Consider the following 17,921-nt stretch of genomic DNA (forward strand, 5'->3'; position numbering starts at 1 on the left):
AGGAGAGAGAGCACAAACATTAAGGAAAAGACGGCTCGGAATTTAGTATTACAAAATTATTATTATTATTATTATCCATCTTGATCAAATTGAACTTGCCAAGCAGGCGTCACTCCATCTTAGTTTGACCAAATGCAACACATGCAGCAGGAAGACTATAACATACAATGTTTACAACTCATGTATCTTGCCCTAACTTTAAAGAGACCAATCATTGTGATATTTTGGGGTTGGTTGGGGTATTGTGGTTCTGTCGTCCTGTTTGTCTCACAATTTCATCTCGGTTTCAGAACACAAAGAGAAAACACATGCAGTGAGAATTTCTACACCGGAATTGGTCATGGAGGTCATTATCAAAAACAGTCCCGTGACTATTAGCAAAAATCTCTTTCTTAAATACAATGCAAACAGTGTTTCACTAGTTAGAAATACTGTATTTGTATATGTAGGTATTTGTTGTGGTTTTGTAAGTTCAAAAACACTTAGCAATTGTTTTTGATCCATCTGTAAAGACAAAGATCTAATTTGTCTTCTTACCTTAATTTGAAATTTGTTCAATCATAAAAAGCTGCCATCTCACATTTTATTGGCCAAAGTAACGTATTAACTTTCAACAAACCTTTCAACTTAACTTATAAATTATCACTAAGGTGGTGAACTATTGGGATAATCCCTACATTATCATATTTACTTTCTTGTAAAGATATATAGCTTGTGTTGCTACCTCTAAAATTTATATTGATAAATATGACAAGGAGTTACAGTCTGTATATTTTTAGAGGATAGCATGAAGTGGGATTCATCCATACTCAATATTTAAAATATAAAAAAACTGAGCTGCACATGAAGCTGCAGGGAAATGACTGTTTATTTACTCTGATGTAAGGTGTAATGATTAAATGCAAAAGTCAATAGTGACACATTTAACATTTCATAATAAGGTCAATCAATACAGCACCTAATGTGCAAATGAAACAATACTCACTGAAGTACTTGAGCGTCTCTCCGATCTGGTCGTGAGTGAGTCCCAGAACGACCTCTGGTGGCAGCAGGGGTGTGTGCAGCCAGTCGTCATTGTCGTACCCAAACACGCTGTCTGCTCGCAGAGTGTAATTGGGCTGAGCCTCTGATAACAGGCTCACTATCTCCAGCTCAGGTAGGTTGGAACAAAGGTCTGAGCGAGGGGGGTTCGTTGTTTGAGTGTGTGTGTGGGTTTGTGGATAAGGAAAGAAAAACACTGAAAGTCAGCAGCACTTAGAAAACCATTAGTAAACATGCTTGTCATCTACAGTGACACACTGCCCTCTGCTGATTAATGTAGGAACCAGCATCTAGTTTTCAATTGTAAATCAATCGAGCCACATGTATACGATTATTCAAGGTGGGACCTACCTGTTAAAGTTGACACATCATGACAGGGCCGTGGTCCCAGGTCCCTGAGGTTCTCTTGTGAAGTAAGCTCAAGAGGCTGGGGGTCCACATCCAGAGACACTGCCGCGTCCCCCCTCCCCTCATAGAGGGAGATGGCTGACTGGGAGTCCAGGGGGGCCTGTGGGGGCCAGGAGGGAGGAGAAGAAGAGGATGGAGAGGAGGCAGGGTGGGACAGCTTGACTGGGGCCGGAGGGTTCAGGATGAAGACAAACTGAAGGCTACAGCTGTGCCACTGTGGGACTGAGGCCCCCTGGTGGCTCAGGGAGATAAGAAAGGCTCTCAGGGCATCAGGCTCAAACTCGTTGGAGAGTATGACTAGAGAGAGAAAGAGGGAGAGACAGAAGGAAAAAGACAGGAAACAATAACATATTAAAGGATCTGTGTGCAGGAAAGTCTGTAATGCAGTGATAGTGTAGTAGTAATACAATGATCTTGCTGAATCTTACTGTCTTCAACTACTTTAATTTGACGTGAGGACAGATTTCTATATTTCAGATTTTCAGCAAATAAACACATTAAATTAGAAACTGACGCAATGCTTGACTTTTACTCTTTATGAATATAATGAAAGTTATATTACAATGTAATATATAAATAACTGGTTAGAAACAAACTATATAACAATTAATATTACAGCCTCACCTGATATGGAAATTGAACTGGTTCGTACAGTGATTTTTCTATCTAACAAATATCTGTGCAGGCCTTGTATATCTGTGACAAAACTTAATGATAAAGTGTCATTTCATCATTTTATAAAACAAAAACTCCATACAGCCATGTTATGTGTGCGTGTGCGTGTGAGAGAGAATTAACACATTTAACACTGAACTTGTTACCTTTACCATGGTTCCTAATACATCTAATTTTGTAACAAAATAAGATTCATTTATTTTTCAAAAGATCCACACTCACCCAATATCAAACCTTTTGTTTGACCAAAGAGTCTTTGACTAGAAGACAAAGCAGGGCCTGGACCCCTGTCTGTGTTTCAAGGTCACAAAGATAAAGTTACAGCCCGAAGCTACACGCAGATCAGGTTCCTCAGCATAACTGTAACACTCCTATACAGAGCAAGAGCTGGTACATGCTCAGTGAACCACACACAGAACCGCTAACAGCTAAGGCCAACAAGAATTTGTGTTATATTAAGCAGTAGAAAGCAAATGTTACTAAATATTTGCACAGGTCTGTGACTAATTCAGCAGTGTTGGACATAATTGACCAAGTATTATTATTATTATTATTATTATTATTAGTAGTAGTAGTAGTAGTAGTAGTAAAGCCATACTCATAATCATACTCAATATCATAATAATAATTTATATAGAAAACACACACTCTCTGTTTTGTTACTGCATAATATTGTGTCTTGTCTTGCAAAGAGCATATAAGTTTTTTTTTAAGTTTTTTTTTTTTTTTTGTTTCTATGAAAAATATGAACCGTGTTGTTAGTCATTAAATGTGGTAATATACAATAGTACACAACAAGCATTAAAACAAAACATGCATTTTCAGTCAGGACATTTTTCAGAGGAACATTCATGACAAAGATTTTAGCCTGCATTATTTTAATAATAACAACTAGTGTATCTGTTTTGTTTATAGATAATAAAGACAGTCTCCCACAGCTCAAATAAGCACGTATTATTGTTGGAATAATGCGTTTGTCATAAAGGCTTCATGCCTTACCTTGGCTGGTAAGAAAAGGACACTTGATACCTCCAACCAGTTATTGCAGTTATAAAATAAGCAGGCCAGAGGGCATAGAGTTAGTCCCAATTAAAGCAACAGCTACCAGACGGCCATGATAAGCCCAGACCACAAATGCACATGACACACACAGCTAAAGACTGCAGCTGTGTACACATCACAACACACCCACCTGATAACCCATGAAATAATGCCCCCACTACCACCACCAGAGGCCCCTTTCTGTTCCCTTCATCCTTCACAGCACAGTCCATCCAATCAGCTGAGTGTTTTGGTTTGCAGCCAGCACTTCACCATGCATCCTCCAGATGACTCCGCACTGCAGCCACACATGCACTCCAGCTTTTATATTCACCCCCTTCACACGGCCCATGAGTGGCAGTAAATCTACAGTATGCATGGGGTGAGTAAAGAGTAAAGGTTCCCACTTGCCTACATCCCATAGACACTCTGCATAATCTATTAATTTATCATGCATACAAAACAAAAGCTATCCACTCATGGAAGAAAAAAAAAACAGGCATGTCCAAGCTTTTCACATTAACACCCTGTCATGTCTAATTTAGCAGTTAGTGAAACACACAGTTGGTTAGTTAGCCATGCAACCGAGCGAGACCCTGTCAGCCACTTAGGGGTGACACCAGGGGACACGGTTATTAGCCCTCTCCCCCTCCTTTGTATTCTTGTCTTTTTACTGTGCTGGGCAGGATGCCAGAGGGGAAAAAACCCAAACTGTCAGCTGAGTAATCAGCCACAGCATCATTCATACAGAACATAATGGGGCTGCACAGTGGATTAGTGCACATCCGCATTCAGACACAGCAACAGAAGAGACGGTCAAAAGAGATTTAAAATGCCATCAGGGATTTTTGAGAGTTTACTGTAACCAGAATCAACCTGACAGTAACAAAAATAATCACAGTGAGAAAAGCTGATGCTTCATGTTTGCTACTGGCTTGAAGTCACGTCTGAACTGAAACCGCAAAGCAGAAAAACCCTGCATGCCTCGGACCTTGGAGCCTGGACTGGATCTGAGCTGAACTCTACAGAGGTAAAGGGTGTTTGAAAAGCTCTACGTTGGTACTCCGTGCAAATAATGTGCTTCCAGGAGGGTGTGTACGTGAGCAGAGGCACACAGGAGTGAAAGTGAGATGGAGGGCGGGAGGGGAACGAGGGAGGGACAGAAGACCCCTGCTCTAAAGGGGTTGAAGGAGGGGAGCATTTGAAACCTGCGTACTATAGTACTTAGGAATGAATGGGATAAAGGATACTGTTAACACTTTTTATTCAGTCTGTAAGTGACAGATTGAATGAGTGACCTACTGCAAGACAAATTCAGTGAGAGTGTAGCTGCTCAGAAAACAATAAAACCTCTAAGTAGTTAATTCAAGCAGCAAAGTCCAAATTATCCTCTGAAGCAGAGTTAGTTATCTTGAACCTAGAGAGATATCAGGAAATTACAGCCTCAGATATCAGAAAATTAAGACTCATGCTCAATACTATAAATCTAAATTTAAAAACTTGGAACTACAGTCCATTAACTCTGAGATCCATTTAGCAAATGCTTTTCAAAGTTAACAGACATATTTCTCATAGTGGAGCACTTCTATTAAACTGGCAAGTTAAAGGTATGTTTGTATGTAGGCAAAAATAAAAAAAATTCTTCAGTTATAGATCATTTTTAGCTCTTCTGCCACTAGTTGCTATATGTTAAGACTAGTGCAGTGTTTATTGGACTATGGTGATGCCGATTGCAGCTTCCTTTCTGAAACTGTAAAAGTGACCTGCAGTGATTGAGCAAGTAAAGGCCGACTCCAGGACTCAGTCCACAGAACCCTGGAGCAGCTGCACAAAGAGCTGTTCACCTGTTTATTCAAAGTTCAATGAAGCTAGACTCAGTGTTCAGAACCCCAGACTGGAGAATCAGTTCTTGTTGCCATTGTCATAAACATGCCGTTGTTGTGAATTTGCTGTTGTCGTGACCGATAACGTCACTTGCATTGACGAGTCCCAGCCGCCACTGCTACAGCGTGCTGGCTACGTTTGTTCAGAGTTTATTAACAGTGAACGTATTGCGTTTTCAAATCGCACCAAAGTCGACACTGCACTTCTTGGGCCGTTAAAAATACACATACCAAGTGTGAAGCAGTTTTTTACTCGTAAAGCTTAGCACTTGATGTTCAACACAACTTAAGGTAAATTTTCCTTCCACAAAAGCATGAATGGAATATATTGTTTGCAAAGTCAGACATTTTGAGTAAAGTAATATGTATAATGTCAATTTTATAGAATATTCACTAGTCACTATATACTGTACCTTTTCTCCTTTTCTCTCTTCTTTCAGGACTCGTTTGAAACTTTGTCGTCCTCCACAAGTTTGACTGCACTCAAGTCATGGCAGAATAATAAGCTGCTCAGTTCATGCAGTTTGACATGAGCTAACAAGGTAAGAGATAAGTGAGTCAGTGCAAGATCATTTAATTGCAATAATGCTTTTTTTTTAAACATTAACATTTCACTCATCAAATAAATATTTGGTGTTCAGCATGTCCTTTGTTTTAATGAACAAGTCTAACTACCAGTATCTTTGGTATCATTAGTTACAGGGAATGAGGAGGAAAGTAAAACACTTATTGGGATCACCTCAGGCTATGTGAGCAGGCAGTAGGAGATTGTTTTCATATCATACTTAGAGGGGTGCATCTGATGTCCAAGGTTATTAATATAACAGGAAAGTTAACAATGTTGAATAGAAACTGCTCTGATTCTACTTTGAATATGAGGCCTACTTAACTCTAGCATTACACCTCAGATGCCTTCAAGGTACGAGAGAATAAAGGACACAAGATCTGGGTGATTGCCTCATTCAACGATTTAATGTCATTTGAGCTTTAGAGGCTTGAATTTGATCCAGAATGCATGGCACATACATCTGCAGCAAAATTTACAGTAAAGAGGTAAATATTACGCACATTACTTACTTTTACTGTGTGACATAACAGTGGATTAAGTTTTTCAATGACAATCTGTACAACAATTCTTTACATGACAATGGTAATAGCTGTATGTGTTTGGAATGCAGTTAAATGCAGACAGAAGTGGAAAACATCTGCTGTCAGAAAATATTGAAGCTAACATTTTTATTCTGTTGTCACCAAACAACTGTTTAGTAAACCTGCACAGTTTATTCTTATGCTGGAGTACATTAAAGCTAAGGTTGGTAACCCTGGAAAAGCTATCAAAAGCAGGCTACACTTTGAAAATAAGCAACCGATACATCCAACCCAGTCTCATCGGCCCTCTCATCAAAGCTACATCCCAAATCCCATGAACATGTACTGACAGACAACTGAAGCCGACTTGTCCGTGACTCGCTCGCTAACTTCTGACTCGTCTCTGCATCAGCGGTGTACGCCTCTTCAGCTGTAGACTCCTGTCACGTGCAGAGAGAGCCCAGGCAGGGTGCTCGCAGGCAGGCAGGTATAGTGACAGACAGGTACGCCAGCCAATCTTTTTATTCCAACTCACTGAAATGATTGTTCGTGTTTATTACAGTCCTGCAAGGACTGTAATAAACAATACAGCTGCTTTTGTTCTTCATCATTTTATTTACCGACGGCTATCGGGACGTGAGGAGGATTTAAACAAATAGTATGAAAATTGTTTCAGAAACAACTTACCAATCCTACTTTTAAATTCATGCATAATACAACTCAAATAGACTGTTTTGGGGAAACAAGCAACATGCATTTACCTCATTATTTGAAATAATTTGCCACGTTCAATAGTTCTGTGTAAAACACCAAGTTCAGAACACCAGGCTGGAAATAGATATTTGAACCTAACCAGCTGAGAGGACGACATGTGCACAGTGCATCATTGTGTTGTAGTACAGAGATAAGCAGACGTGCATCAGGTCACGATCTCAGCAGACCAAGTCACACACACACAGCATCATAAGACATTTATGGACCAATATAACTGCAATGACAGGTAATGCGTGTCTTTCTGTAATGCCAACTAATGCAGTACTCTACTGCTCAGTGCTCAGGTTACAGTTCTTTATTCAACTGATATAGATTTGTTTACTCCATTTAAAAAAATAAACGCGGCTTGTAAAAGTTTAAGAAAGAAAACATAAAGAGGTTAAGTTATAAATCACCAACTTTGAATGACTACCTCTTGTATTAAAAGCTACAGCCTCAACATCAACTAACCAGCTCCACGCTGCTGTCACACTCTTCTCGATGATGGAAACGACAGTTGTTCTGAACTACCTGACTCCCCCGTAATGGTGAATTAGGAGAAAGGTTTGGTTAAAAATTAACAACCTGACCAGGTTCCTATAACAGGTCAATTATATGAGTCATATTGTTATCATAAAAGAGACCTGAGATATAAAGGTGAGATCTGGGAGTTTCAATCTCATTCAACAGCAGTCAGGAAAGCCTGGCGTCTTCTTGCCAACATAGTCTTCCTTAAAATTGTATCTGTGCGGATAGGTTTTATAATTTTAATTATAAAATGTTTCATATCAGGCAGAGGTCTGCACAATGCAAACACAAAACCCAAACCATGACAAAAGGCAGGATGTGATGCCAGATACTAAACAAATATTGAAGTTTGCCACATTAAAGAGCTCTGGAAAGGTGCTGGAAAGGGACTGAAAGATACAGAAGCTTACATGAACACTTAGAAAATGGCAGGAAGGAATACGACTGCAAGGATTAATAATAAAATGAATAATGATTACAAACTGATGAATCTGTCTGTCATGTTTTTAAATTTATCAATTAGTCCTCTATAAGATAACAGAAAAAGTGAAAAATAAAATGATAAGAATAAAAAGAATCTTCAAATTGCTTGTTTTGTCTGACCAATGGTACAAAATCCAAGAATATTGTTGACATGAATATGAAAAGCGATAAAGCCACTCACATTTTTATGTGTCAATCAAATAATCAGTTGTCCAATTTGAGATTAACCGTATACATGGGTATGGTGTTCACGTGAGTCGGAGGAGAACTAATAGGACAGACATAGAGGAACAGGAGTTAAAGGAGTGAGACCTTAATCAGAGCAAGAATGTCACCCTGACAACTGGGAGATCTAAATCTGGACAGCAACTCTGCATGAAAAGAAAGTGGTCACATAAAGTCAAATAACTATCACTCACTCTCTGAAGGAACAATCTGCTCTGTTCTCTCAAAACGCAGTCACATAAATTAGCTTAAAGAGCTTATAAAGGAACACATAAAACTTCCCAAAGGAATCACCTTGCAGATCTATGAGGGAATAACGTGTCGTAGTCAAGAGTTAAATATTATGCAAGTGTGCAACACAGAGTCAGTTTGCTAAGTTACTGACTACCATGACCTCTAAAACAGACTGTGAGATCAAGCGGCAAGGTTAAAATAAATGATTCTGCACAGTCCCATCAGTAATATCAAATTGCTCTTGTGTCCCCAGTTAGACCTAAAGCAGGACGTTTGGGGTTTTAAAGAATATTCACTCCATTCATACTACAGTAAACCAACAGACTCACAAGCAGGCAGTGGACTTAACTACCTAGTGTTTATTTTGACTCTGACCTAATCTTTGAGTAGCAACCAAGTTGTCTGTTAAATCAGATGTTGTTCCCGAATTTGAGAACTTAACCACAACATAGCTTCTAAATGTGTAACTAAAATCTGGAAGAAATAAACTAGAAGAACTTAAATATAAACCACATATAGCATTAACTGCCTGAAGTGCACACAAGATCAGACTGATGCATTTATTTACTGGGTCTTGGAGACACACAGACTAACAGATTTATGCACGCACATAAGGGCTATTCTCAATCATTGTTTAGCATGTGCATATTTAGTGGTAGATCTATTTCTCGCTCTCATCCGTTATGTAAATGTTTATTTTAATTCAAAAGACTTTTATAGAAAAAACTCTTGAGTCAGCTGCGTTGACGATTACAGCATGAGGTCAACATGAACTACCAAGCATGTCAGTGTTTTATATCATAGTACTGTTGTACAACTTTTCTAATGAATTTGGTGCTAGGCACTCTGTTGTGTAGTGTCGTGTTCAGGAACAGCTCAATGTCAAAACAGCAGCAGAGAAAATAAAACAGGAAGTCTCCCACACATTGTCCCACCTGACAGTTCAGAGACAAACTTAAGACCTCAGAGAGTCCGAACCAAGAAATCTCCTCAGGACATCTAATCAGCAGGGCTGGTTCAAAAGTACAAAGAGCCTAAAGCAAATTAAAAAAATGATTGATTCAACTAATACAAACATAATCAGGGGACTTCAGGGATAATATATTGTTGTAAATCATGCATTCATTCTCTATGTTTCTGTCCACAATTAGGCAGAAAAATTAACCGGTAAAAGCTTCTGTTCTGGACCAAGCTAATCAACACAGATAGAGTTCAGCAGCAGACACACAGAGATCATGCTAAAATGCTAATAACACTGGACAAGCCCAGCAGCTATAAAACTGATTCAAAAGCTGAAAGAGACTTACTTACTGTGACGCTGCAGCAGTTAGCATGTGATGATCTGTGCAGGAGAGGGAACTGTCTTGTTCAGTGTACACCCATTAAATCAAATGATCTCTGCCGCTAGTGCTGCTTTACCGGCCGGCTTCTGTCCTGTCCCGAGTGTGTCCTGAGAGAGAGAGAGAGAGAGAGAGAGAGAGAGAGAGAGAGAGAGAGAGAGAGCAACAGTGAGGCGGGGTGGAGGTGGAGCGGAAGGAGGAATGAGAGAGGAGGAGGAGGGACATGCGAAGAAAAGGCGTGGTGGTCTATGGTGCCTGAGTCACAATGGACAGATAAGTGACCTAAAAGTGAGAAAAGACAGTGGTCTATATAGGGCTGGATGATGTGGTTTAAATTATATAAAGATACAAAATGCTCACATCAGTTGATATAAATAATTACCATGATTAATGTCACATTGTTATTTCTGTTGAGTTGAAAGACTGGTTTTTGCTCCCGAGTGAAGATTGTGGTTGTAAACTCTACTTTATGAGCAGAGAATGACAAAAACCTGACAACCAGCAAAACCTTTTACACATCTGAGGTAGAGTTTCTGTATAAAACAAACTAGGGCCCTAAGTAGAGCACATACCTCCACCAAGGACCAACGGTATCATTTAATCCAACCAAGCTGCACCAAATTGCTCACATTCATAGATACCAGCCCCCTAACTGTGCCGGATTTTTTTCCATCAAGATCCATCAATTATTCCCTGGAAAATCTGTGACGATGTTGAAAACTATGGGTCTTTTTCTAACTAATAGTTTGAGCACAAGCAGAGCAAATCTAAGCACTAGCGGGGGCTATTTGAGTGCAAGGATCTGAACGAGAAATCAGTAAGTCCTGCTCTCACACTGAAAGACTACACTTGGAAAAAAACAACATTAAACAACAATCTATCTCTCAATGTTTAAGCAAGTGAGAAAAAAAATCCTCTATGGATATGTTGTATGCTTAAAGATTCCTCAGTGTCTACCCTGTCCCAACTAATGACAATGCTGAGGACAAAAAAAACACAGTATTGCTTCAGTCAAAACATGACAGAAACAATAAAGAGAAACATATAAACACAATGAACAAGCACAAATGATAATACTTCCAAAGCATGTGTTTATATTGCAGCGTAGCCATCGTGCTATAAGACCATTTGATCATTTAACACCTTGAACAACGACTGACTGATCTGCATGTTTACGCTGTGATTTGACGTCTTTTGCATGTTCACCAAAAAAGGGAATTGTGGTTTCTTAAGGATCTACCACTTGTTCTAAAATAGAAACTGTTTGGTTATTAACATGAAACCTGATACAGCCATGACTTCACAGCAAACAGCTAAAATATTCAGTTACATCACACAAGATGTTTTCCAAAAAGTGAGGAACTTCACATTCCTCCGCTTTGCTGAACTCTCTGAGCTGAATCTGTGCTTTGACAACCCCCCCCCCCTACACTCTGTAAACTCATTAAAAGAACAGAGAATTATTTATCAGCATAACCTTTAACTGTTTGGAGCAACTGAGTCAGCTATTAAATCTTTTCATACAGCGCCTGGTTTTGTTTTTCAGTCTCTGAGAAGAAACTGATGTACCTTTTCATAATTTTTCTACCCAGGCAAAAATGACTATTGAAGACCAAACTGAAGAAACAATGTAGTAGGATTACATAAACATGAAAACAAACTTTGTGAACTGAAACTAGATTTTACTTTGCTGTGGATAAAATAAATTGTCTGAGCAGGGCTGGGCAATATGACCTTTAATCAATATCAAGTGTATTTCAAACTTTTACCTCGATTACAGTTAATGAATGATTAATTTATGTTTTTCTGTATTTATGTTCTATTTATTTGTTTATGTTATTCGCTGATGAGCTGTTTGGGTGTACCTTCCTCTCGCCAGCTGGGATTGGCTCCAGCCCCCTTTGACCCATACAGGATACGCAGTACAGACAATGGATAGATGGATTGTTTGTGCTCAACCAGAATTAGATGGTCTTAAACATTGCGTCATTTAAAAACATGTTAAGCGAGGAGGGAAAGAACAAGTGAAAGAAAGTATATTTTTGAGTATAATTATCTACAGGGATATTAAAGTTAGAGTTTTTCAACTCATAACTTCAATTTACTAAATACACACTTATTTTCAGATTGCATTTGGGTTAGAGGTGTGCCTCTGCATGTCAATCTCGACCAACTATGTAGAACACACAGTGAATAATGTGCAGTTGTTTACACACAAAGGTCCCATTCATTACCCTGCAGCTTACAGTAACCCGTGTGCATTCAGAGAGGGTGCACCTTCTGTCAGTCTGTGCTGTCTGACTCTACAGTGTATATGAAGGTGTATATATACACCGGCTATTGTTACAGCAGGATGAAGAACAATGAGCAGGTGACTCTCAATAACAGAGGAGTCGCCAGTGTTTGTGACAGGAGGAGGGTCTGAAGATGTAATGAGATGTTCGTTCTGCTGTAAACTGAGATTCAAAACTCATATGGAGAAGCCCTGACAGCTGGAGAGGCAGCGTTCAGTTTTAATGCTGCACAAGTGGAACAAGCTCCCAAAGAACTGCAGGTCTGCTGCAACTCTTAGTTCTTTTAAATCAATGCTGAACCACTTTCCTATTTACCTAAGCGTTTTTATTAAATCAAATAATTACTCATTTCTATTTCTTCACTCTTTTATTTCTTTTTTCTCCTAGTTCTGATCGTACTCTCTATTTTAATCATTTTATAACGTTTTATTTGATCTTGTTTTTACTCGTTTATCATCTGTATATGTTCTCTATTGCTGTGTGATCCACAAATTGCTTTTAAATCGTTTGCTCTTTAACTATTTCCTATTGTTGGCCTTCAACTTTCCATTTTTTTTTTATCATAAAGCACTTTCTAAGTGTGTTTTGAAGGGTATTCTATAAAGTATATTTTTGTTTTTATTATACTATCTTTTCAATTTCTTTTTAAATGCTCATTTCTTTGTATCGCCTGAAGTTGATTTTACAATGTGCCATGATGCCTTGTAAAGCACTTTGGATTGTCTTGTACTAATAAACTTGCCGTGCATAAGTTTCACAATAAGACAGCAGCTATTACTTTATTATCAAAGAAATAAAACAGTTAGCTAGACCGGGAAGAGCCCACATAAACTTGCTAGCTACTAAGGCAGCTAAAACAACACCTTGTAAACAATCAGCAGCAGCTCCGTGCACGTATGAGCACGGAGCTGTGGGTGAAATGTGGTTGACTTGTGTTGTATTAGTCAGAAAGTCCGTGCTTGTAAGATGTTAAATAAACAACCAAGAATCGTGTCATCAGCACTTCCGACCTCAGAGGGAAATCCCACCCTGCTGCTGCTGCTGCTGGAGCGCTGTGGAAATTCACCACGTTTGTTCTGTTAAAAAAAACAAACATGTCGACCGCAGAACTGTGTGTGAATCAAAACGAGAGGAGAAAGGAGGAGACGAGGTTAAACTCACATGTTTTGTTTCACCTGAGTGTGTCCGTGGTCGCTTTAGGGTCTCTCAGTAAACTCAGCTGTCACCGCGGCTGCTCCGCTCCGTGTTCCATTTGCTCATCTTGACCGCGCGGGGCATCATGGGACACGTAGTTCTGCGGCGAAACATTAGTGGTTTATTTAAAACTTATTAACGATAGCTCTTTTTTTTTTGCTTTCTGCTGACTAAATTGACTAATTGACTATTTATTTGCTATTTTACTTTCTTTTTTTTTAACAGGGCAGTGCCCATTATAAACATGCCTGTTAGCTTGACCTGTGTTAAAGGTTCAGTGTTTAGAATTTAGTGACACCTAAGGATAAGGTTTTATGTTGCAGCTGAAGACCCCTCATCTCACCCTCCTCCTTCAAACATGAAAGAGAACCTGTGGTAGACTTCAGTTGTCATAACAACTCAAAACATGTTTAGTTTGTCCAGTTTGGACTACAGTAAAAAAATTAAATGGCAGCCTCCACAGAGAGGACCCGCTCCTGATGTCAATATAAAGTATTTAAATATAAAGGGCCCATTCTAGGGTAATGAAAACCACAATTCGTACAATTTAGATGAAACACACTAGTAAAAACATCGCTAGGATTATTTCATATTCAACTTCTGTCAATAGATCTCTTTAACTTAAATCTTACACACTGAACCTTTTGTGCTCAGGAGCTACTTCAGATGTATTCCTTCTAATTATGAAGTCCTCCTCAAGAAGTCCTACAATACACGGTTACTTTATTTATTGTTTGTGTGCTGGACATTGTGTGCAGAGCTATTTATTAACAGTCTATGGTGTAGAGTGAAGTTAGAAATCGTTGCGTTCATCCTACCTGGTTTATCTCCAATGAAGATTTCACTGTCAATATTTTGCACACTGCACTTCCCTGGGCCTATAAGATGCCAAGTGTAAAGCCAATACCATGAGCAGTTTGTAAGATATGCGTTCCACATACAGACAGACAGACAGACAGACATTTGTGTAAATCAGATTTACAGTCAGTTACATTGAGATATCCTGCCTCTAACTTGCCCAACATGTCATTATTCTGTATGTATATGAGGGTAATGGACCCTCCTGAAGAAATTGAGCGAGGCTCAATACCAGCAACTGGTCACATGCAGATGCAATAGATCTCACAGAAGTTGATTTAGTTACATACAGTATCTCAACCAGGCCTGTTTCTTTAAGAAAAGACTCCTACAAGCCTGATCTGTCTGATTGTTATGGTTGTCTTTGTGAGAACATCTGTAGTTATTTTAGCTATCTACCTACTTTATCTGGATCTTCTAAAACTAGCATGGACTCCCACATGTGACTCGAGCAAATGCTGGGCTATTTTAACCAGAGAGCCAAGTACCAAACCTGTTTGAGAATGTGCAAACACGCATGCATGCACGCACGCGCACACGCACACGCACACACACACACACACACACACACACATACAAATACACACAAAACACACATGTTTGCTCAGCTATCCTTATTAGGACTTTGAATTGTCTTCCATGCATTGTGGACAACCTAACTGAAACATTTCCCATCCTTGACCATGACCAATTCATGCCTAACCATAACCTTAACTTAACCACAAGTCACACATTAACCCTGACCTTAACCAGGGCCTCAGAAATTAAGGTTCGCCTCATTAGGACCAGGTTTTGGACCCCAAGAGGACTACTGGTCCTGACAAGGTCAGTATTCATGCAAGAAGGAAGGACCTAAAAAAGTAACAAACACAAACACACACACACACACACACACACACACGATCTGACTGAAACACATGCCTCTGGTCTTGTTGAGTACAAACTGATTGAGTCTCTGTCTCCCTCTAGTGGTGAAAGTCTGAATGGACTGAAGGTTCTTACTGTAATCATCTGGTCCAAAGGGTCTCTTTAAACTTTAGTGGAAATATTAATACAATCCAAAAACTTAAAGCCTTAGATATGAAAGTATAATTCAGAATCCAAATGGCAGATTCTTCTAACCATAGCTTTATGTTCTATTGGATTGAATGTGTCTCTGTACGATGTTGCTTGTCAAACAGGTCAAAAAATATTTGTCAAGTTAAATCTTTTAATAAGTTTGATAAATCATGTGATTTTTGGGCAGAACCAGCATAATTAAAAGTTAAAAAGAGCTTTAATTCTTCTACTTTATGTTCCTGGCTCACTTTTACACTAACCTAAGTCTTCTGTCTATAAATACTACAGTCACAATAATATTTTAATACACTAAGTACAGAGTATCTCTCTCCTGGTACAGGTGGTTCACTGCAGCTCTACTGTCCACTGATAACAAATATTCTTCAGTGGACAGCCAACACTACCATCTCTGTGTGTCTTCCATTTCTAGTTGATGATTAATAATTTACAACAGCCTCCATCAATCCACTGAGCTAGTGGTCTGCTCCAGGCCACTTCCTCTCACAAGGACAATGGGGCCATTTCCTGCGGGGTGCAAGGCAAAGCATTACAGAGAGCAAAACAGGCGAGTATTGTGAAGCAGGGACATCATACTATCAGTGTTTCCTGCCCTTGGAATGAAATACACACTTGACCACAGTGAGATTCAGGCTTGTTTGCAGGGATACTGGAGCCAAGTCAGCCAGACACCAGTGCAGACATTCGTTTGACTCCTGCCTACAGGATATCCAGAGACTCTCTCCGGACAGTTGTCTGACTTTGTGAAAATATGGTGTGTTTTAATAGAGACAGAGGGGAAACCTCTAACTTATTCTCATTGAGACAGAACAGCTTTGACACACACACACAAACACACAAAAGGACAGCAGCAAGTCCACATTATGAAAAAGTGAATATTGAATCAGTGCTGAAACCGAGAAGACAGGTAATTTTGGCAGGGTCCCAGTGAGCAACAGTCCCACATGAATCCCACTTTGTTCATTCTGGGCTAATTTTCAAAAATAAAGACGCCGCTGTGCTGAAAAACAATGGCACCATTTATGTTACTGCAGCGCCTGTGTCCACTATTTCTGGAAACTGTGAGGAAGCCAAAACAAGTCAATGACAGGAGTCAAAGATAAAGGGGAGAGTCACAGGTTTGAGAGCAAAAGGTAGATTCAGATGGTCAGGTTTGTGGATAGGAAAGCACTGTCCCAAAATATACATTAGGACCCTCAAGTCACATATGAAAGCCCATGAGGGTCAATAAGGCCTGAAGCTATTTTTAAATGAAGGGCTGTCAGTCCCCACAGATATAATGGCCGACTGTACATAACCAGCAGCAGCTTTACTGGCCTCGTCCCCCTCCATCGCTGTCTCTTTTAACAGGCGCAGACGATGACTGTCACAATGGCCACATTAGAAAGAGCCGTGACATTATGCCTCAGGGCAGGACATAGAATGTGACCTGACCTATCTGAGCCTGTCACAGGCAGCCAAACACACTTAGTTGTTGTTTTAGACGTACATGCTCCACCAGTGAGTATGCTGTGTCATAATCAAGTTTTTAATTTTGAGTGCAGGAGGGGACATGATATATTCACAGTGATGCGCTGGAGACTGTCCTCAATAATAATAGTAATATATATATTTTTTTTTTCAAATCGACCTAGCCTCAGTTATGGGATCTCTCTGAACTTTGCTTGTGCATTAAGCCCCATTGGCACATGTTTTGGAAATAACTATATAAAGAAATAGTTCTTCCCACACACACACACACACACACACACACACACACACACACACACAGAGACACACAGACACACAGACACACACAATTCTTAGGTTTGCCACCAAATGCTTTTAACTCAGGCAACCCACATGCAAATATTTTGTTGCCTATACAGTTTGATTAATCCGTTTTTCATGTTCTGTAAAAGTGAACTGAATATATTAGTGTTGGTGTGAGAAAACAAGCATTTTGAATTAACCTCGGCTCAATATTCTTTTTTGTATTTCCTGATATTTTATGGATCAAACAATCCATTGAGAAAGTGATTTGCAGACTGTAAGTGTAAGTAACCATTCTTTCCAGGTCTTGTCAGTAGGGCCCATGTTTAACTCTCCTTATTTAGGCAAGGTGGAAATGAGATCATTACAGCACACATGACCCAGACCCACATAATCAAAACACTGATACGTCTTTGTCAGTGAATTGTGAGACACAGCCTCAGTCAGAGAGCGAACCGTTGGCTGCAGTGACTCATGGTTTCGTGTTGTAAATCAAGGTGTGGCCTCACAGGTGCTCCAGAGTGACTGTGAGAACAAGGAGCCTTCGTAGTGTCATAACACAAAGTGAATAGAAAACACTTTCAATTATTATAACATACCCACTTTGCAATTTATGTTTTCTTTTCTTGTTCAGCGTTAGTTTATTATATATAAATCTCTGGAAAGAGCTTTGTACTTTGCTCTTCTCCTGCCGGGCTGGACTGTGTTGTGTTGTGTTTGTTGTTGCGTGTTGAACATACTGTGTAGGGCCTAAGTGTTTATTTCAAAGGGCTTTAAAGGGATAGTTCACCCAAAAATGAAAAGTGTTCGCCATTTACTTCAGTTGCATTGGATTTGGCTGCAACGCTGTTTACTCCTGAAACTCCTAAAGCGTTTTGCGGACTCAAACACTTCACCCGCCCCTCCATCGGCACAGTGGTGAGTAGACAATGAGTGGATTTTCATTTTTGGGGTGAACTATCCCTTTAAATACACAGTTGCTGCCAACCTTTGAAGTTGTGCTTTGAGGATTCTCTTTCAAACTCACCACAACATAAACAAAAACA

General features: G+C 39.5%; 1 protein-coding gene across 2 annotated transcripts in view; it reads right to left on the reverse strand.

The window, feature by feature from the left end:
• Positions 1-13,285, reverse strand: part of si:dkey-28e7.3 (trafficking kinesin-binding protein 1) — a 29,759-nt gene extending 16,474 nt beyond the window's left edge. The window contains exons 1-4 of one of the 2 annotated variants that reach the window (XM_034600159.1): positions 13,156-13,285; positions 9,672-9,810; positions 1,393-1,746; positions 986-1,174 (exon numbers count right to left, since the gene is read on the reverse strand). In XM_034600159.1, coding sequence (XP_034456050.1) covers position 986 — 1 coding nt within the window. In that variant the 5' untranslated portion in view covers positions 987-1,174; positions 1,393-1,746; positions 9,672-9,810; positions 13,156-13,285. Of the gene's footprint in view, positions 1-985; positions 1,175-1,392; positions 1,747-9,667; positions 9,811-13,155 lie in introns of both variants that reach the window. The other variant, XM_034600166.1, reaches the window with a different exon arrangement.
• Between the last annotated feature and the right edge of the window lie 4,636 nt (positions 13,286-17,921).

This window comes from Hippoglossus hippoglossus, chromosome 1, assembly GCF_009819705.1.
Source record: "Hippoglossus hippoglossus isolate fHipHip1 chromosome 1, fHipHip1.pri, whole genome shotgun sequence".
NCBI lineage: Eukaryota > Metazoa > Chordata > Actinopteri > Pleuronectiformes > Pleuronectidae > Hippoglossus > Hippoglossus hippoglossus.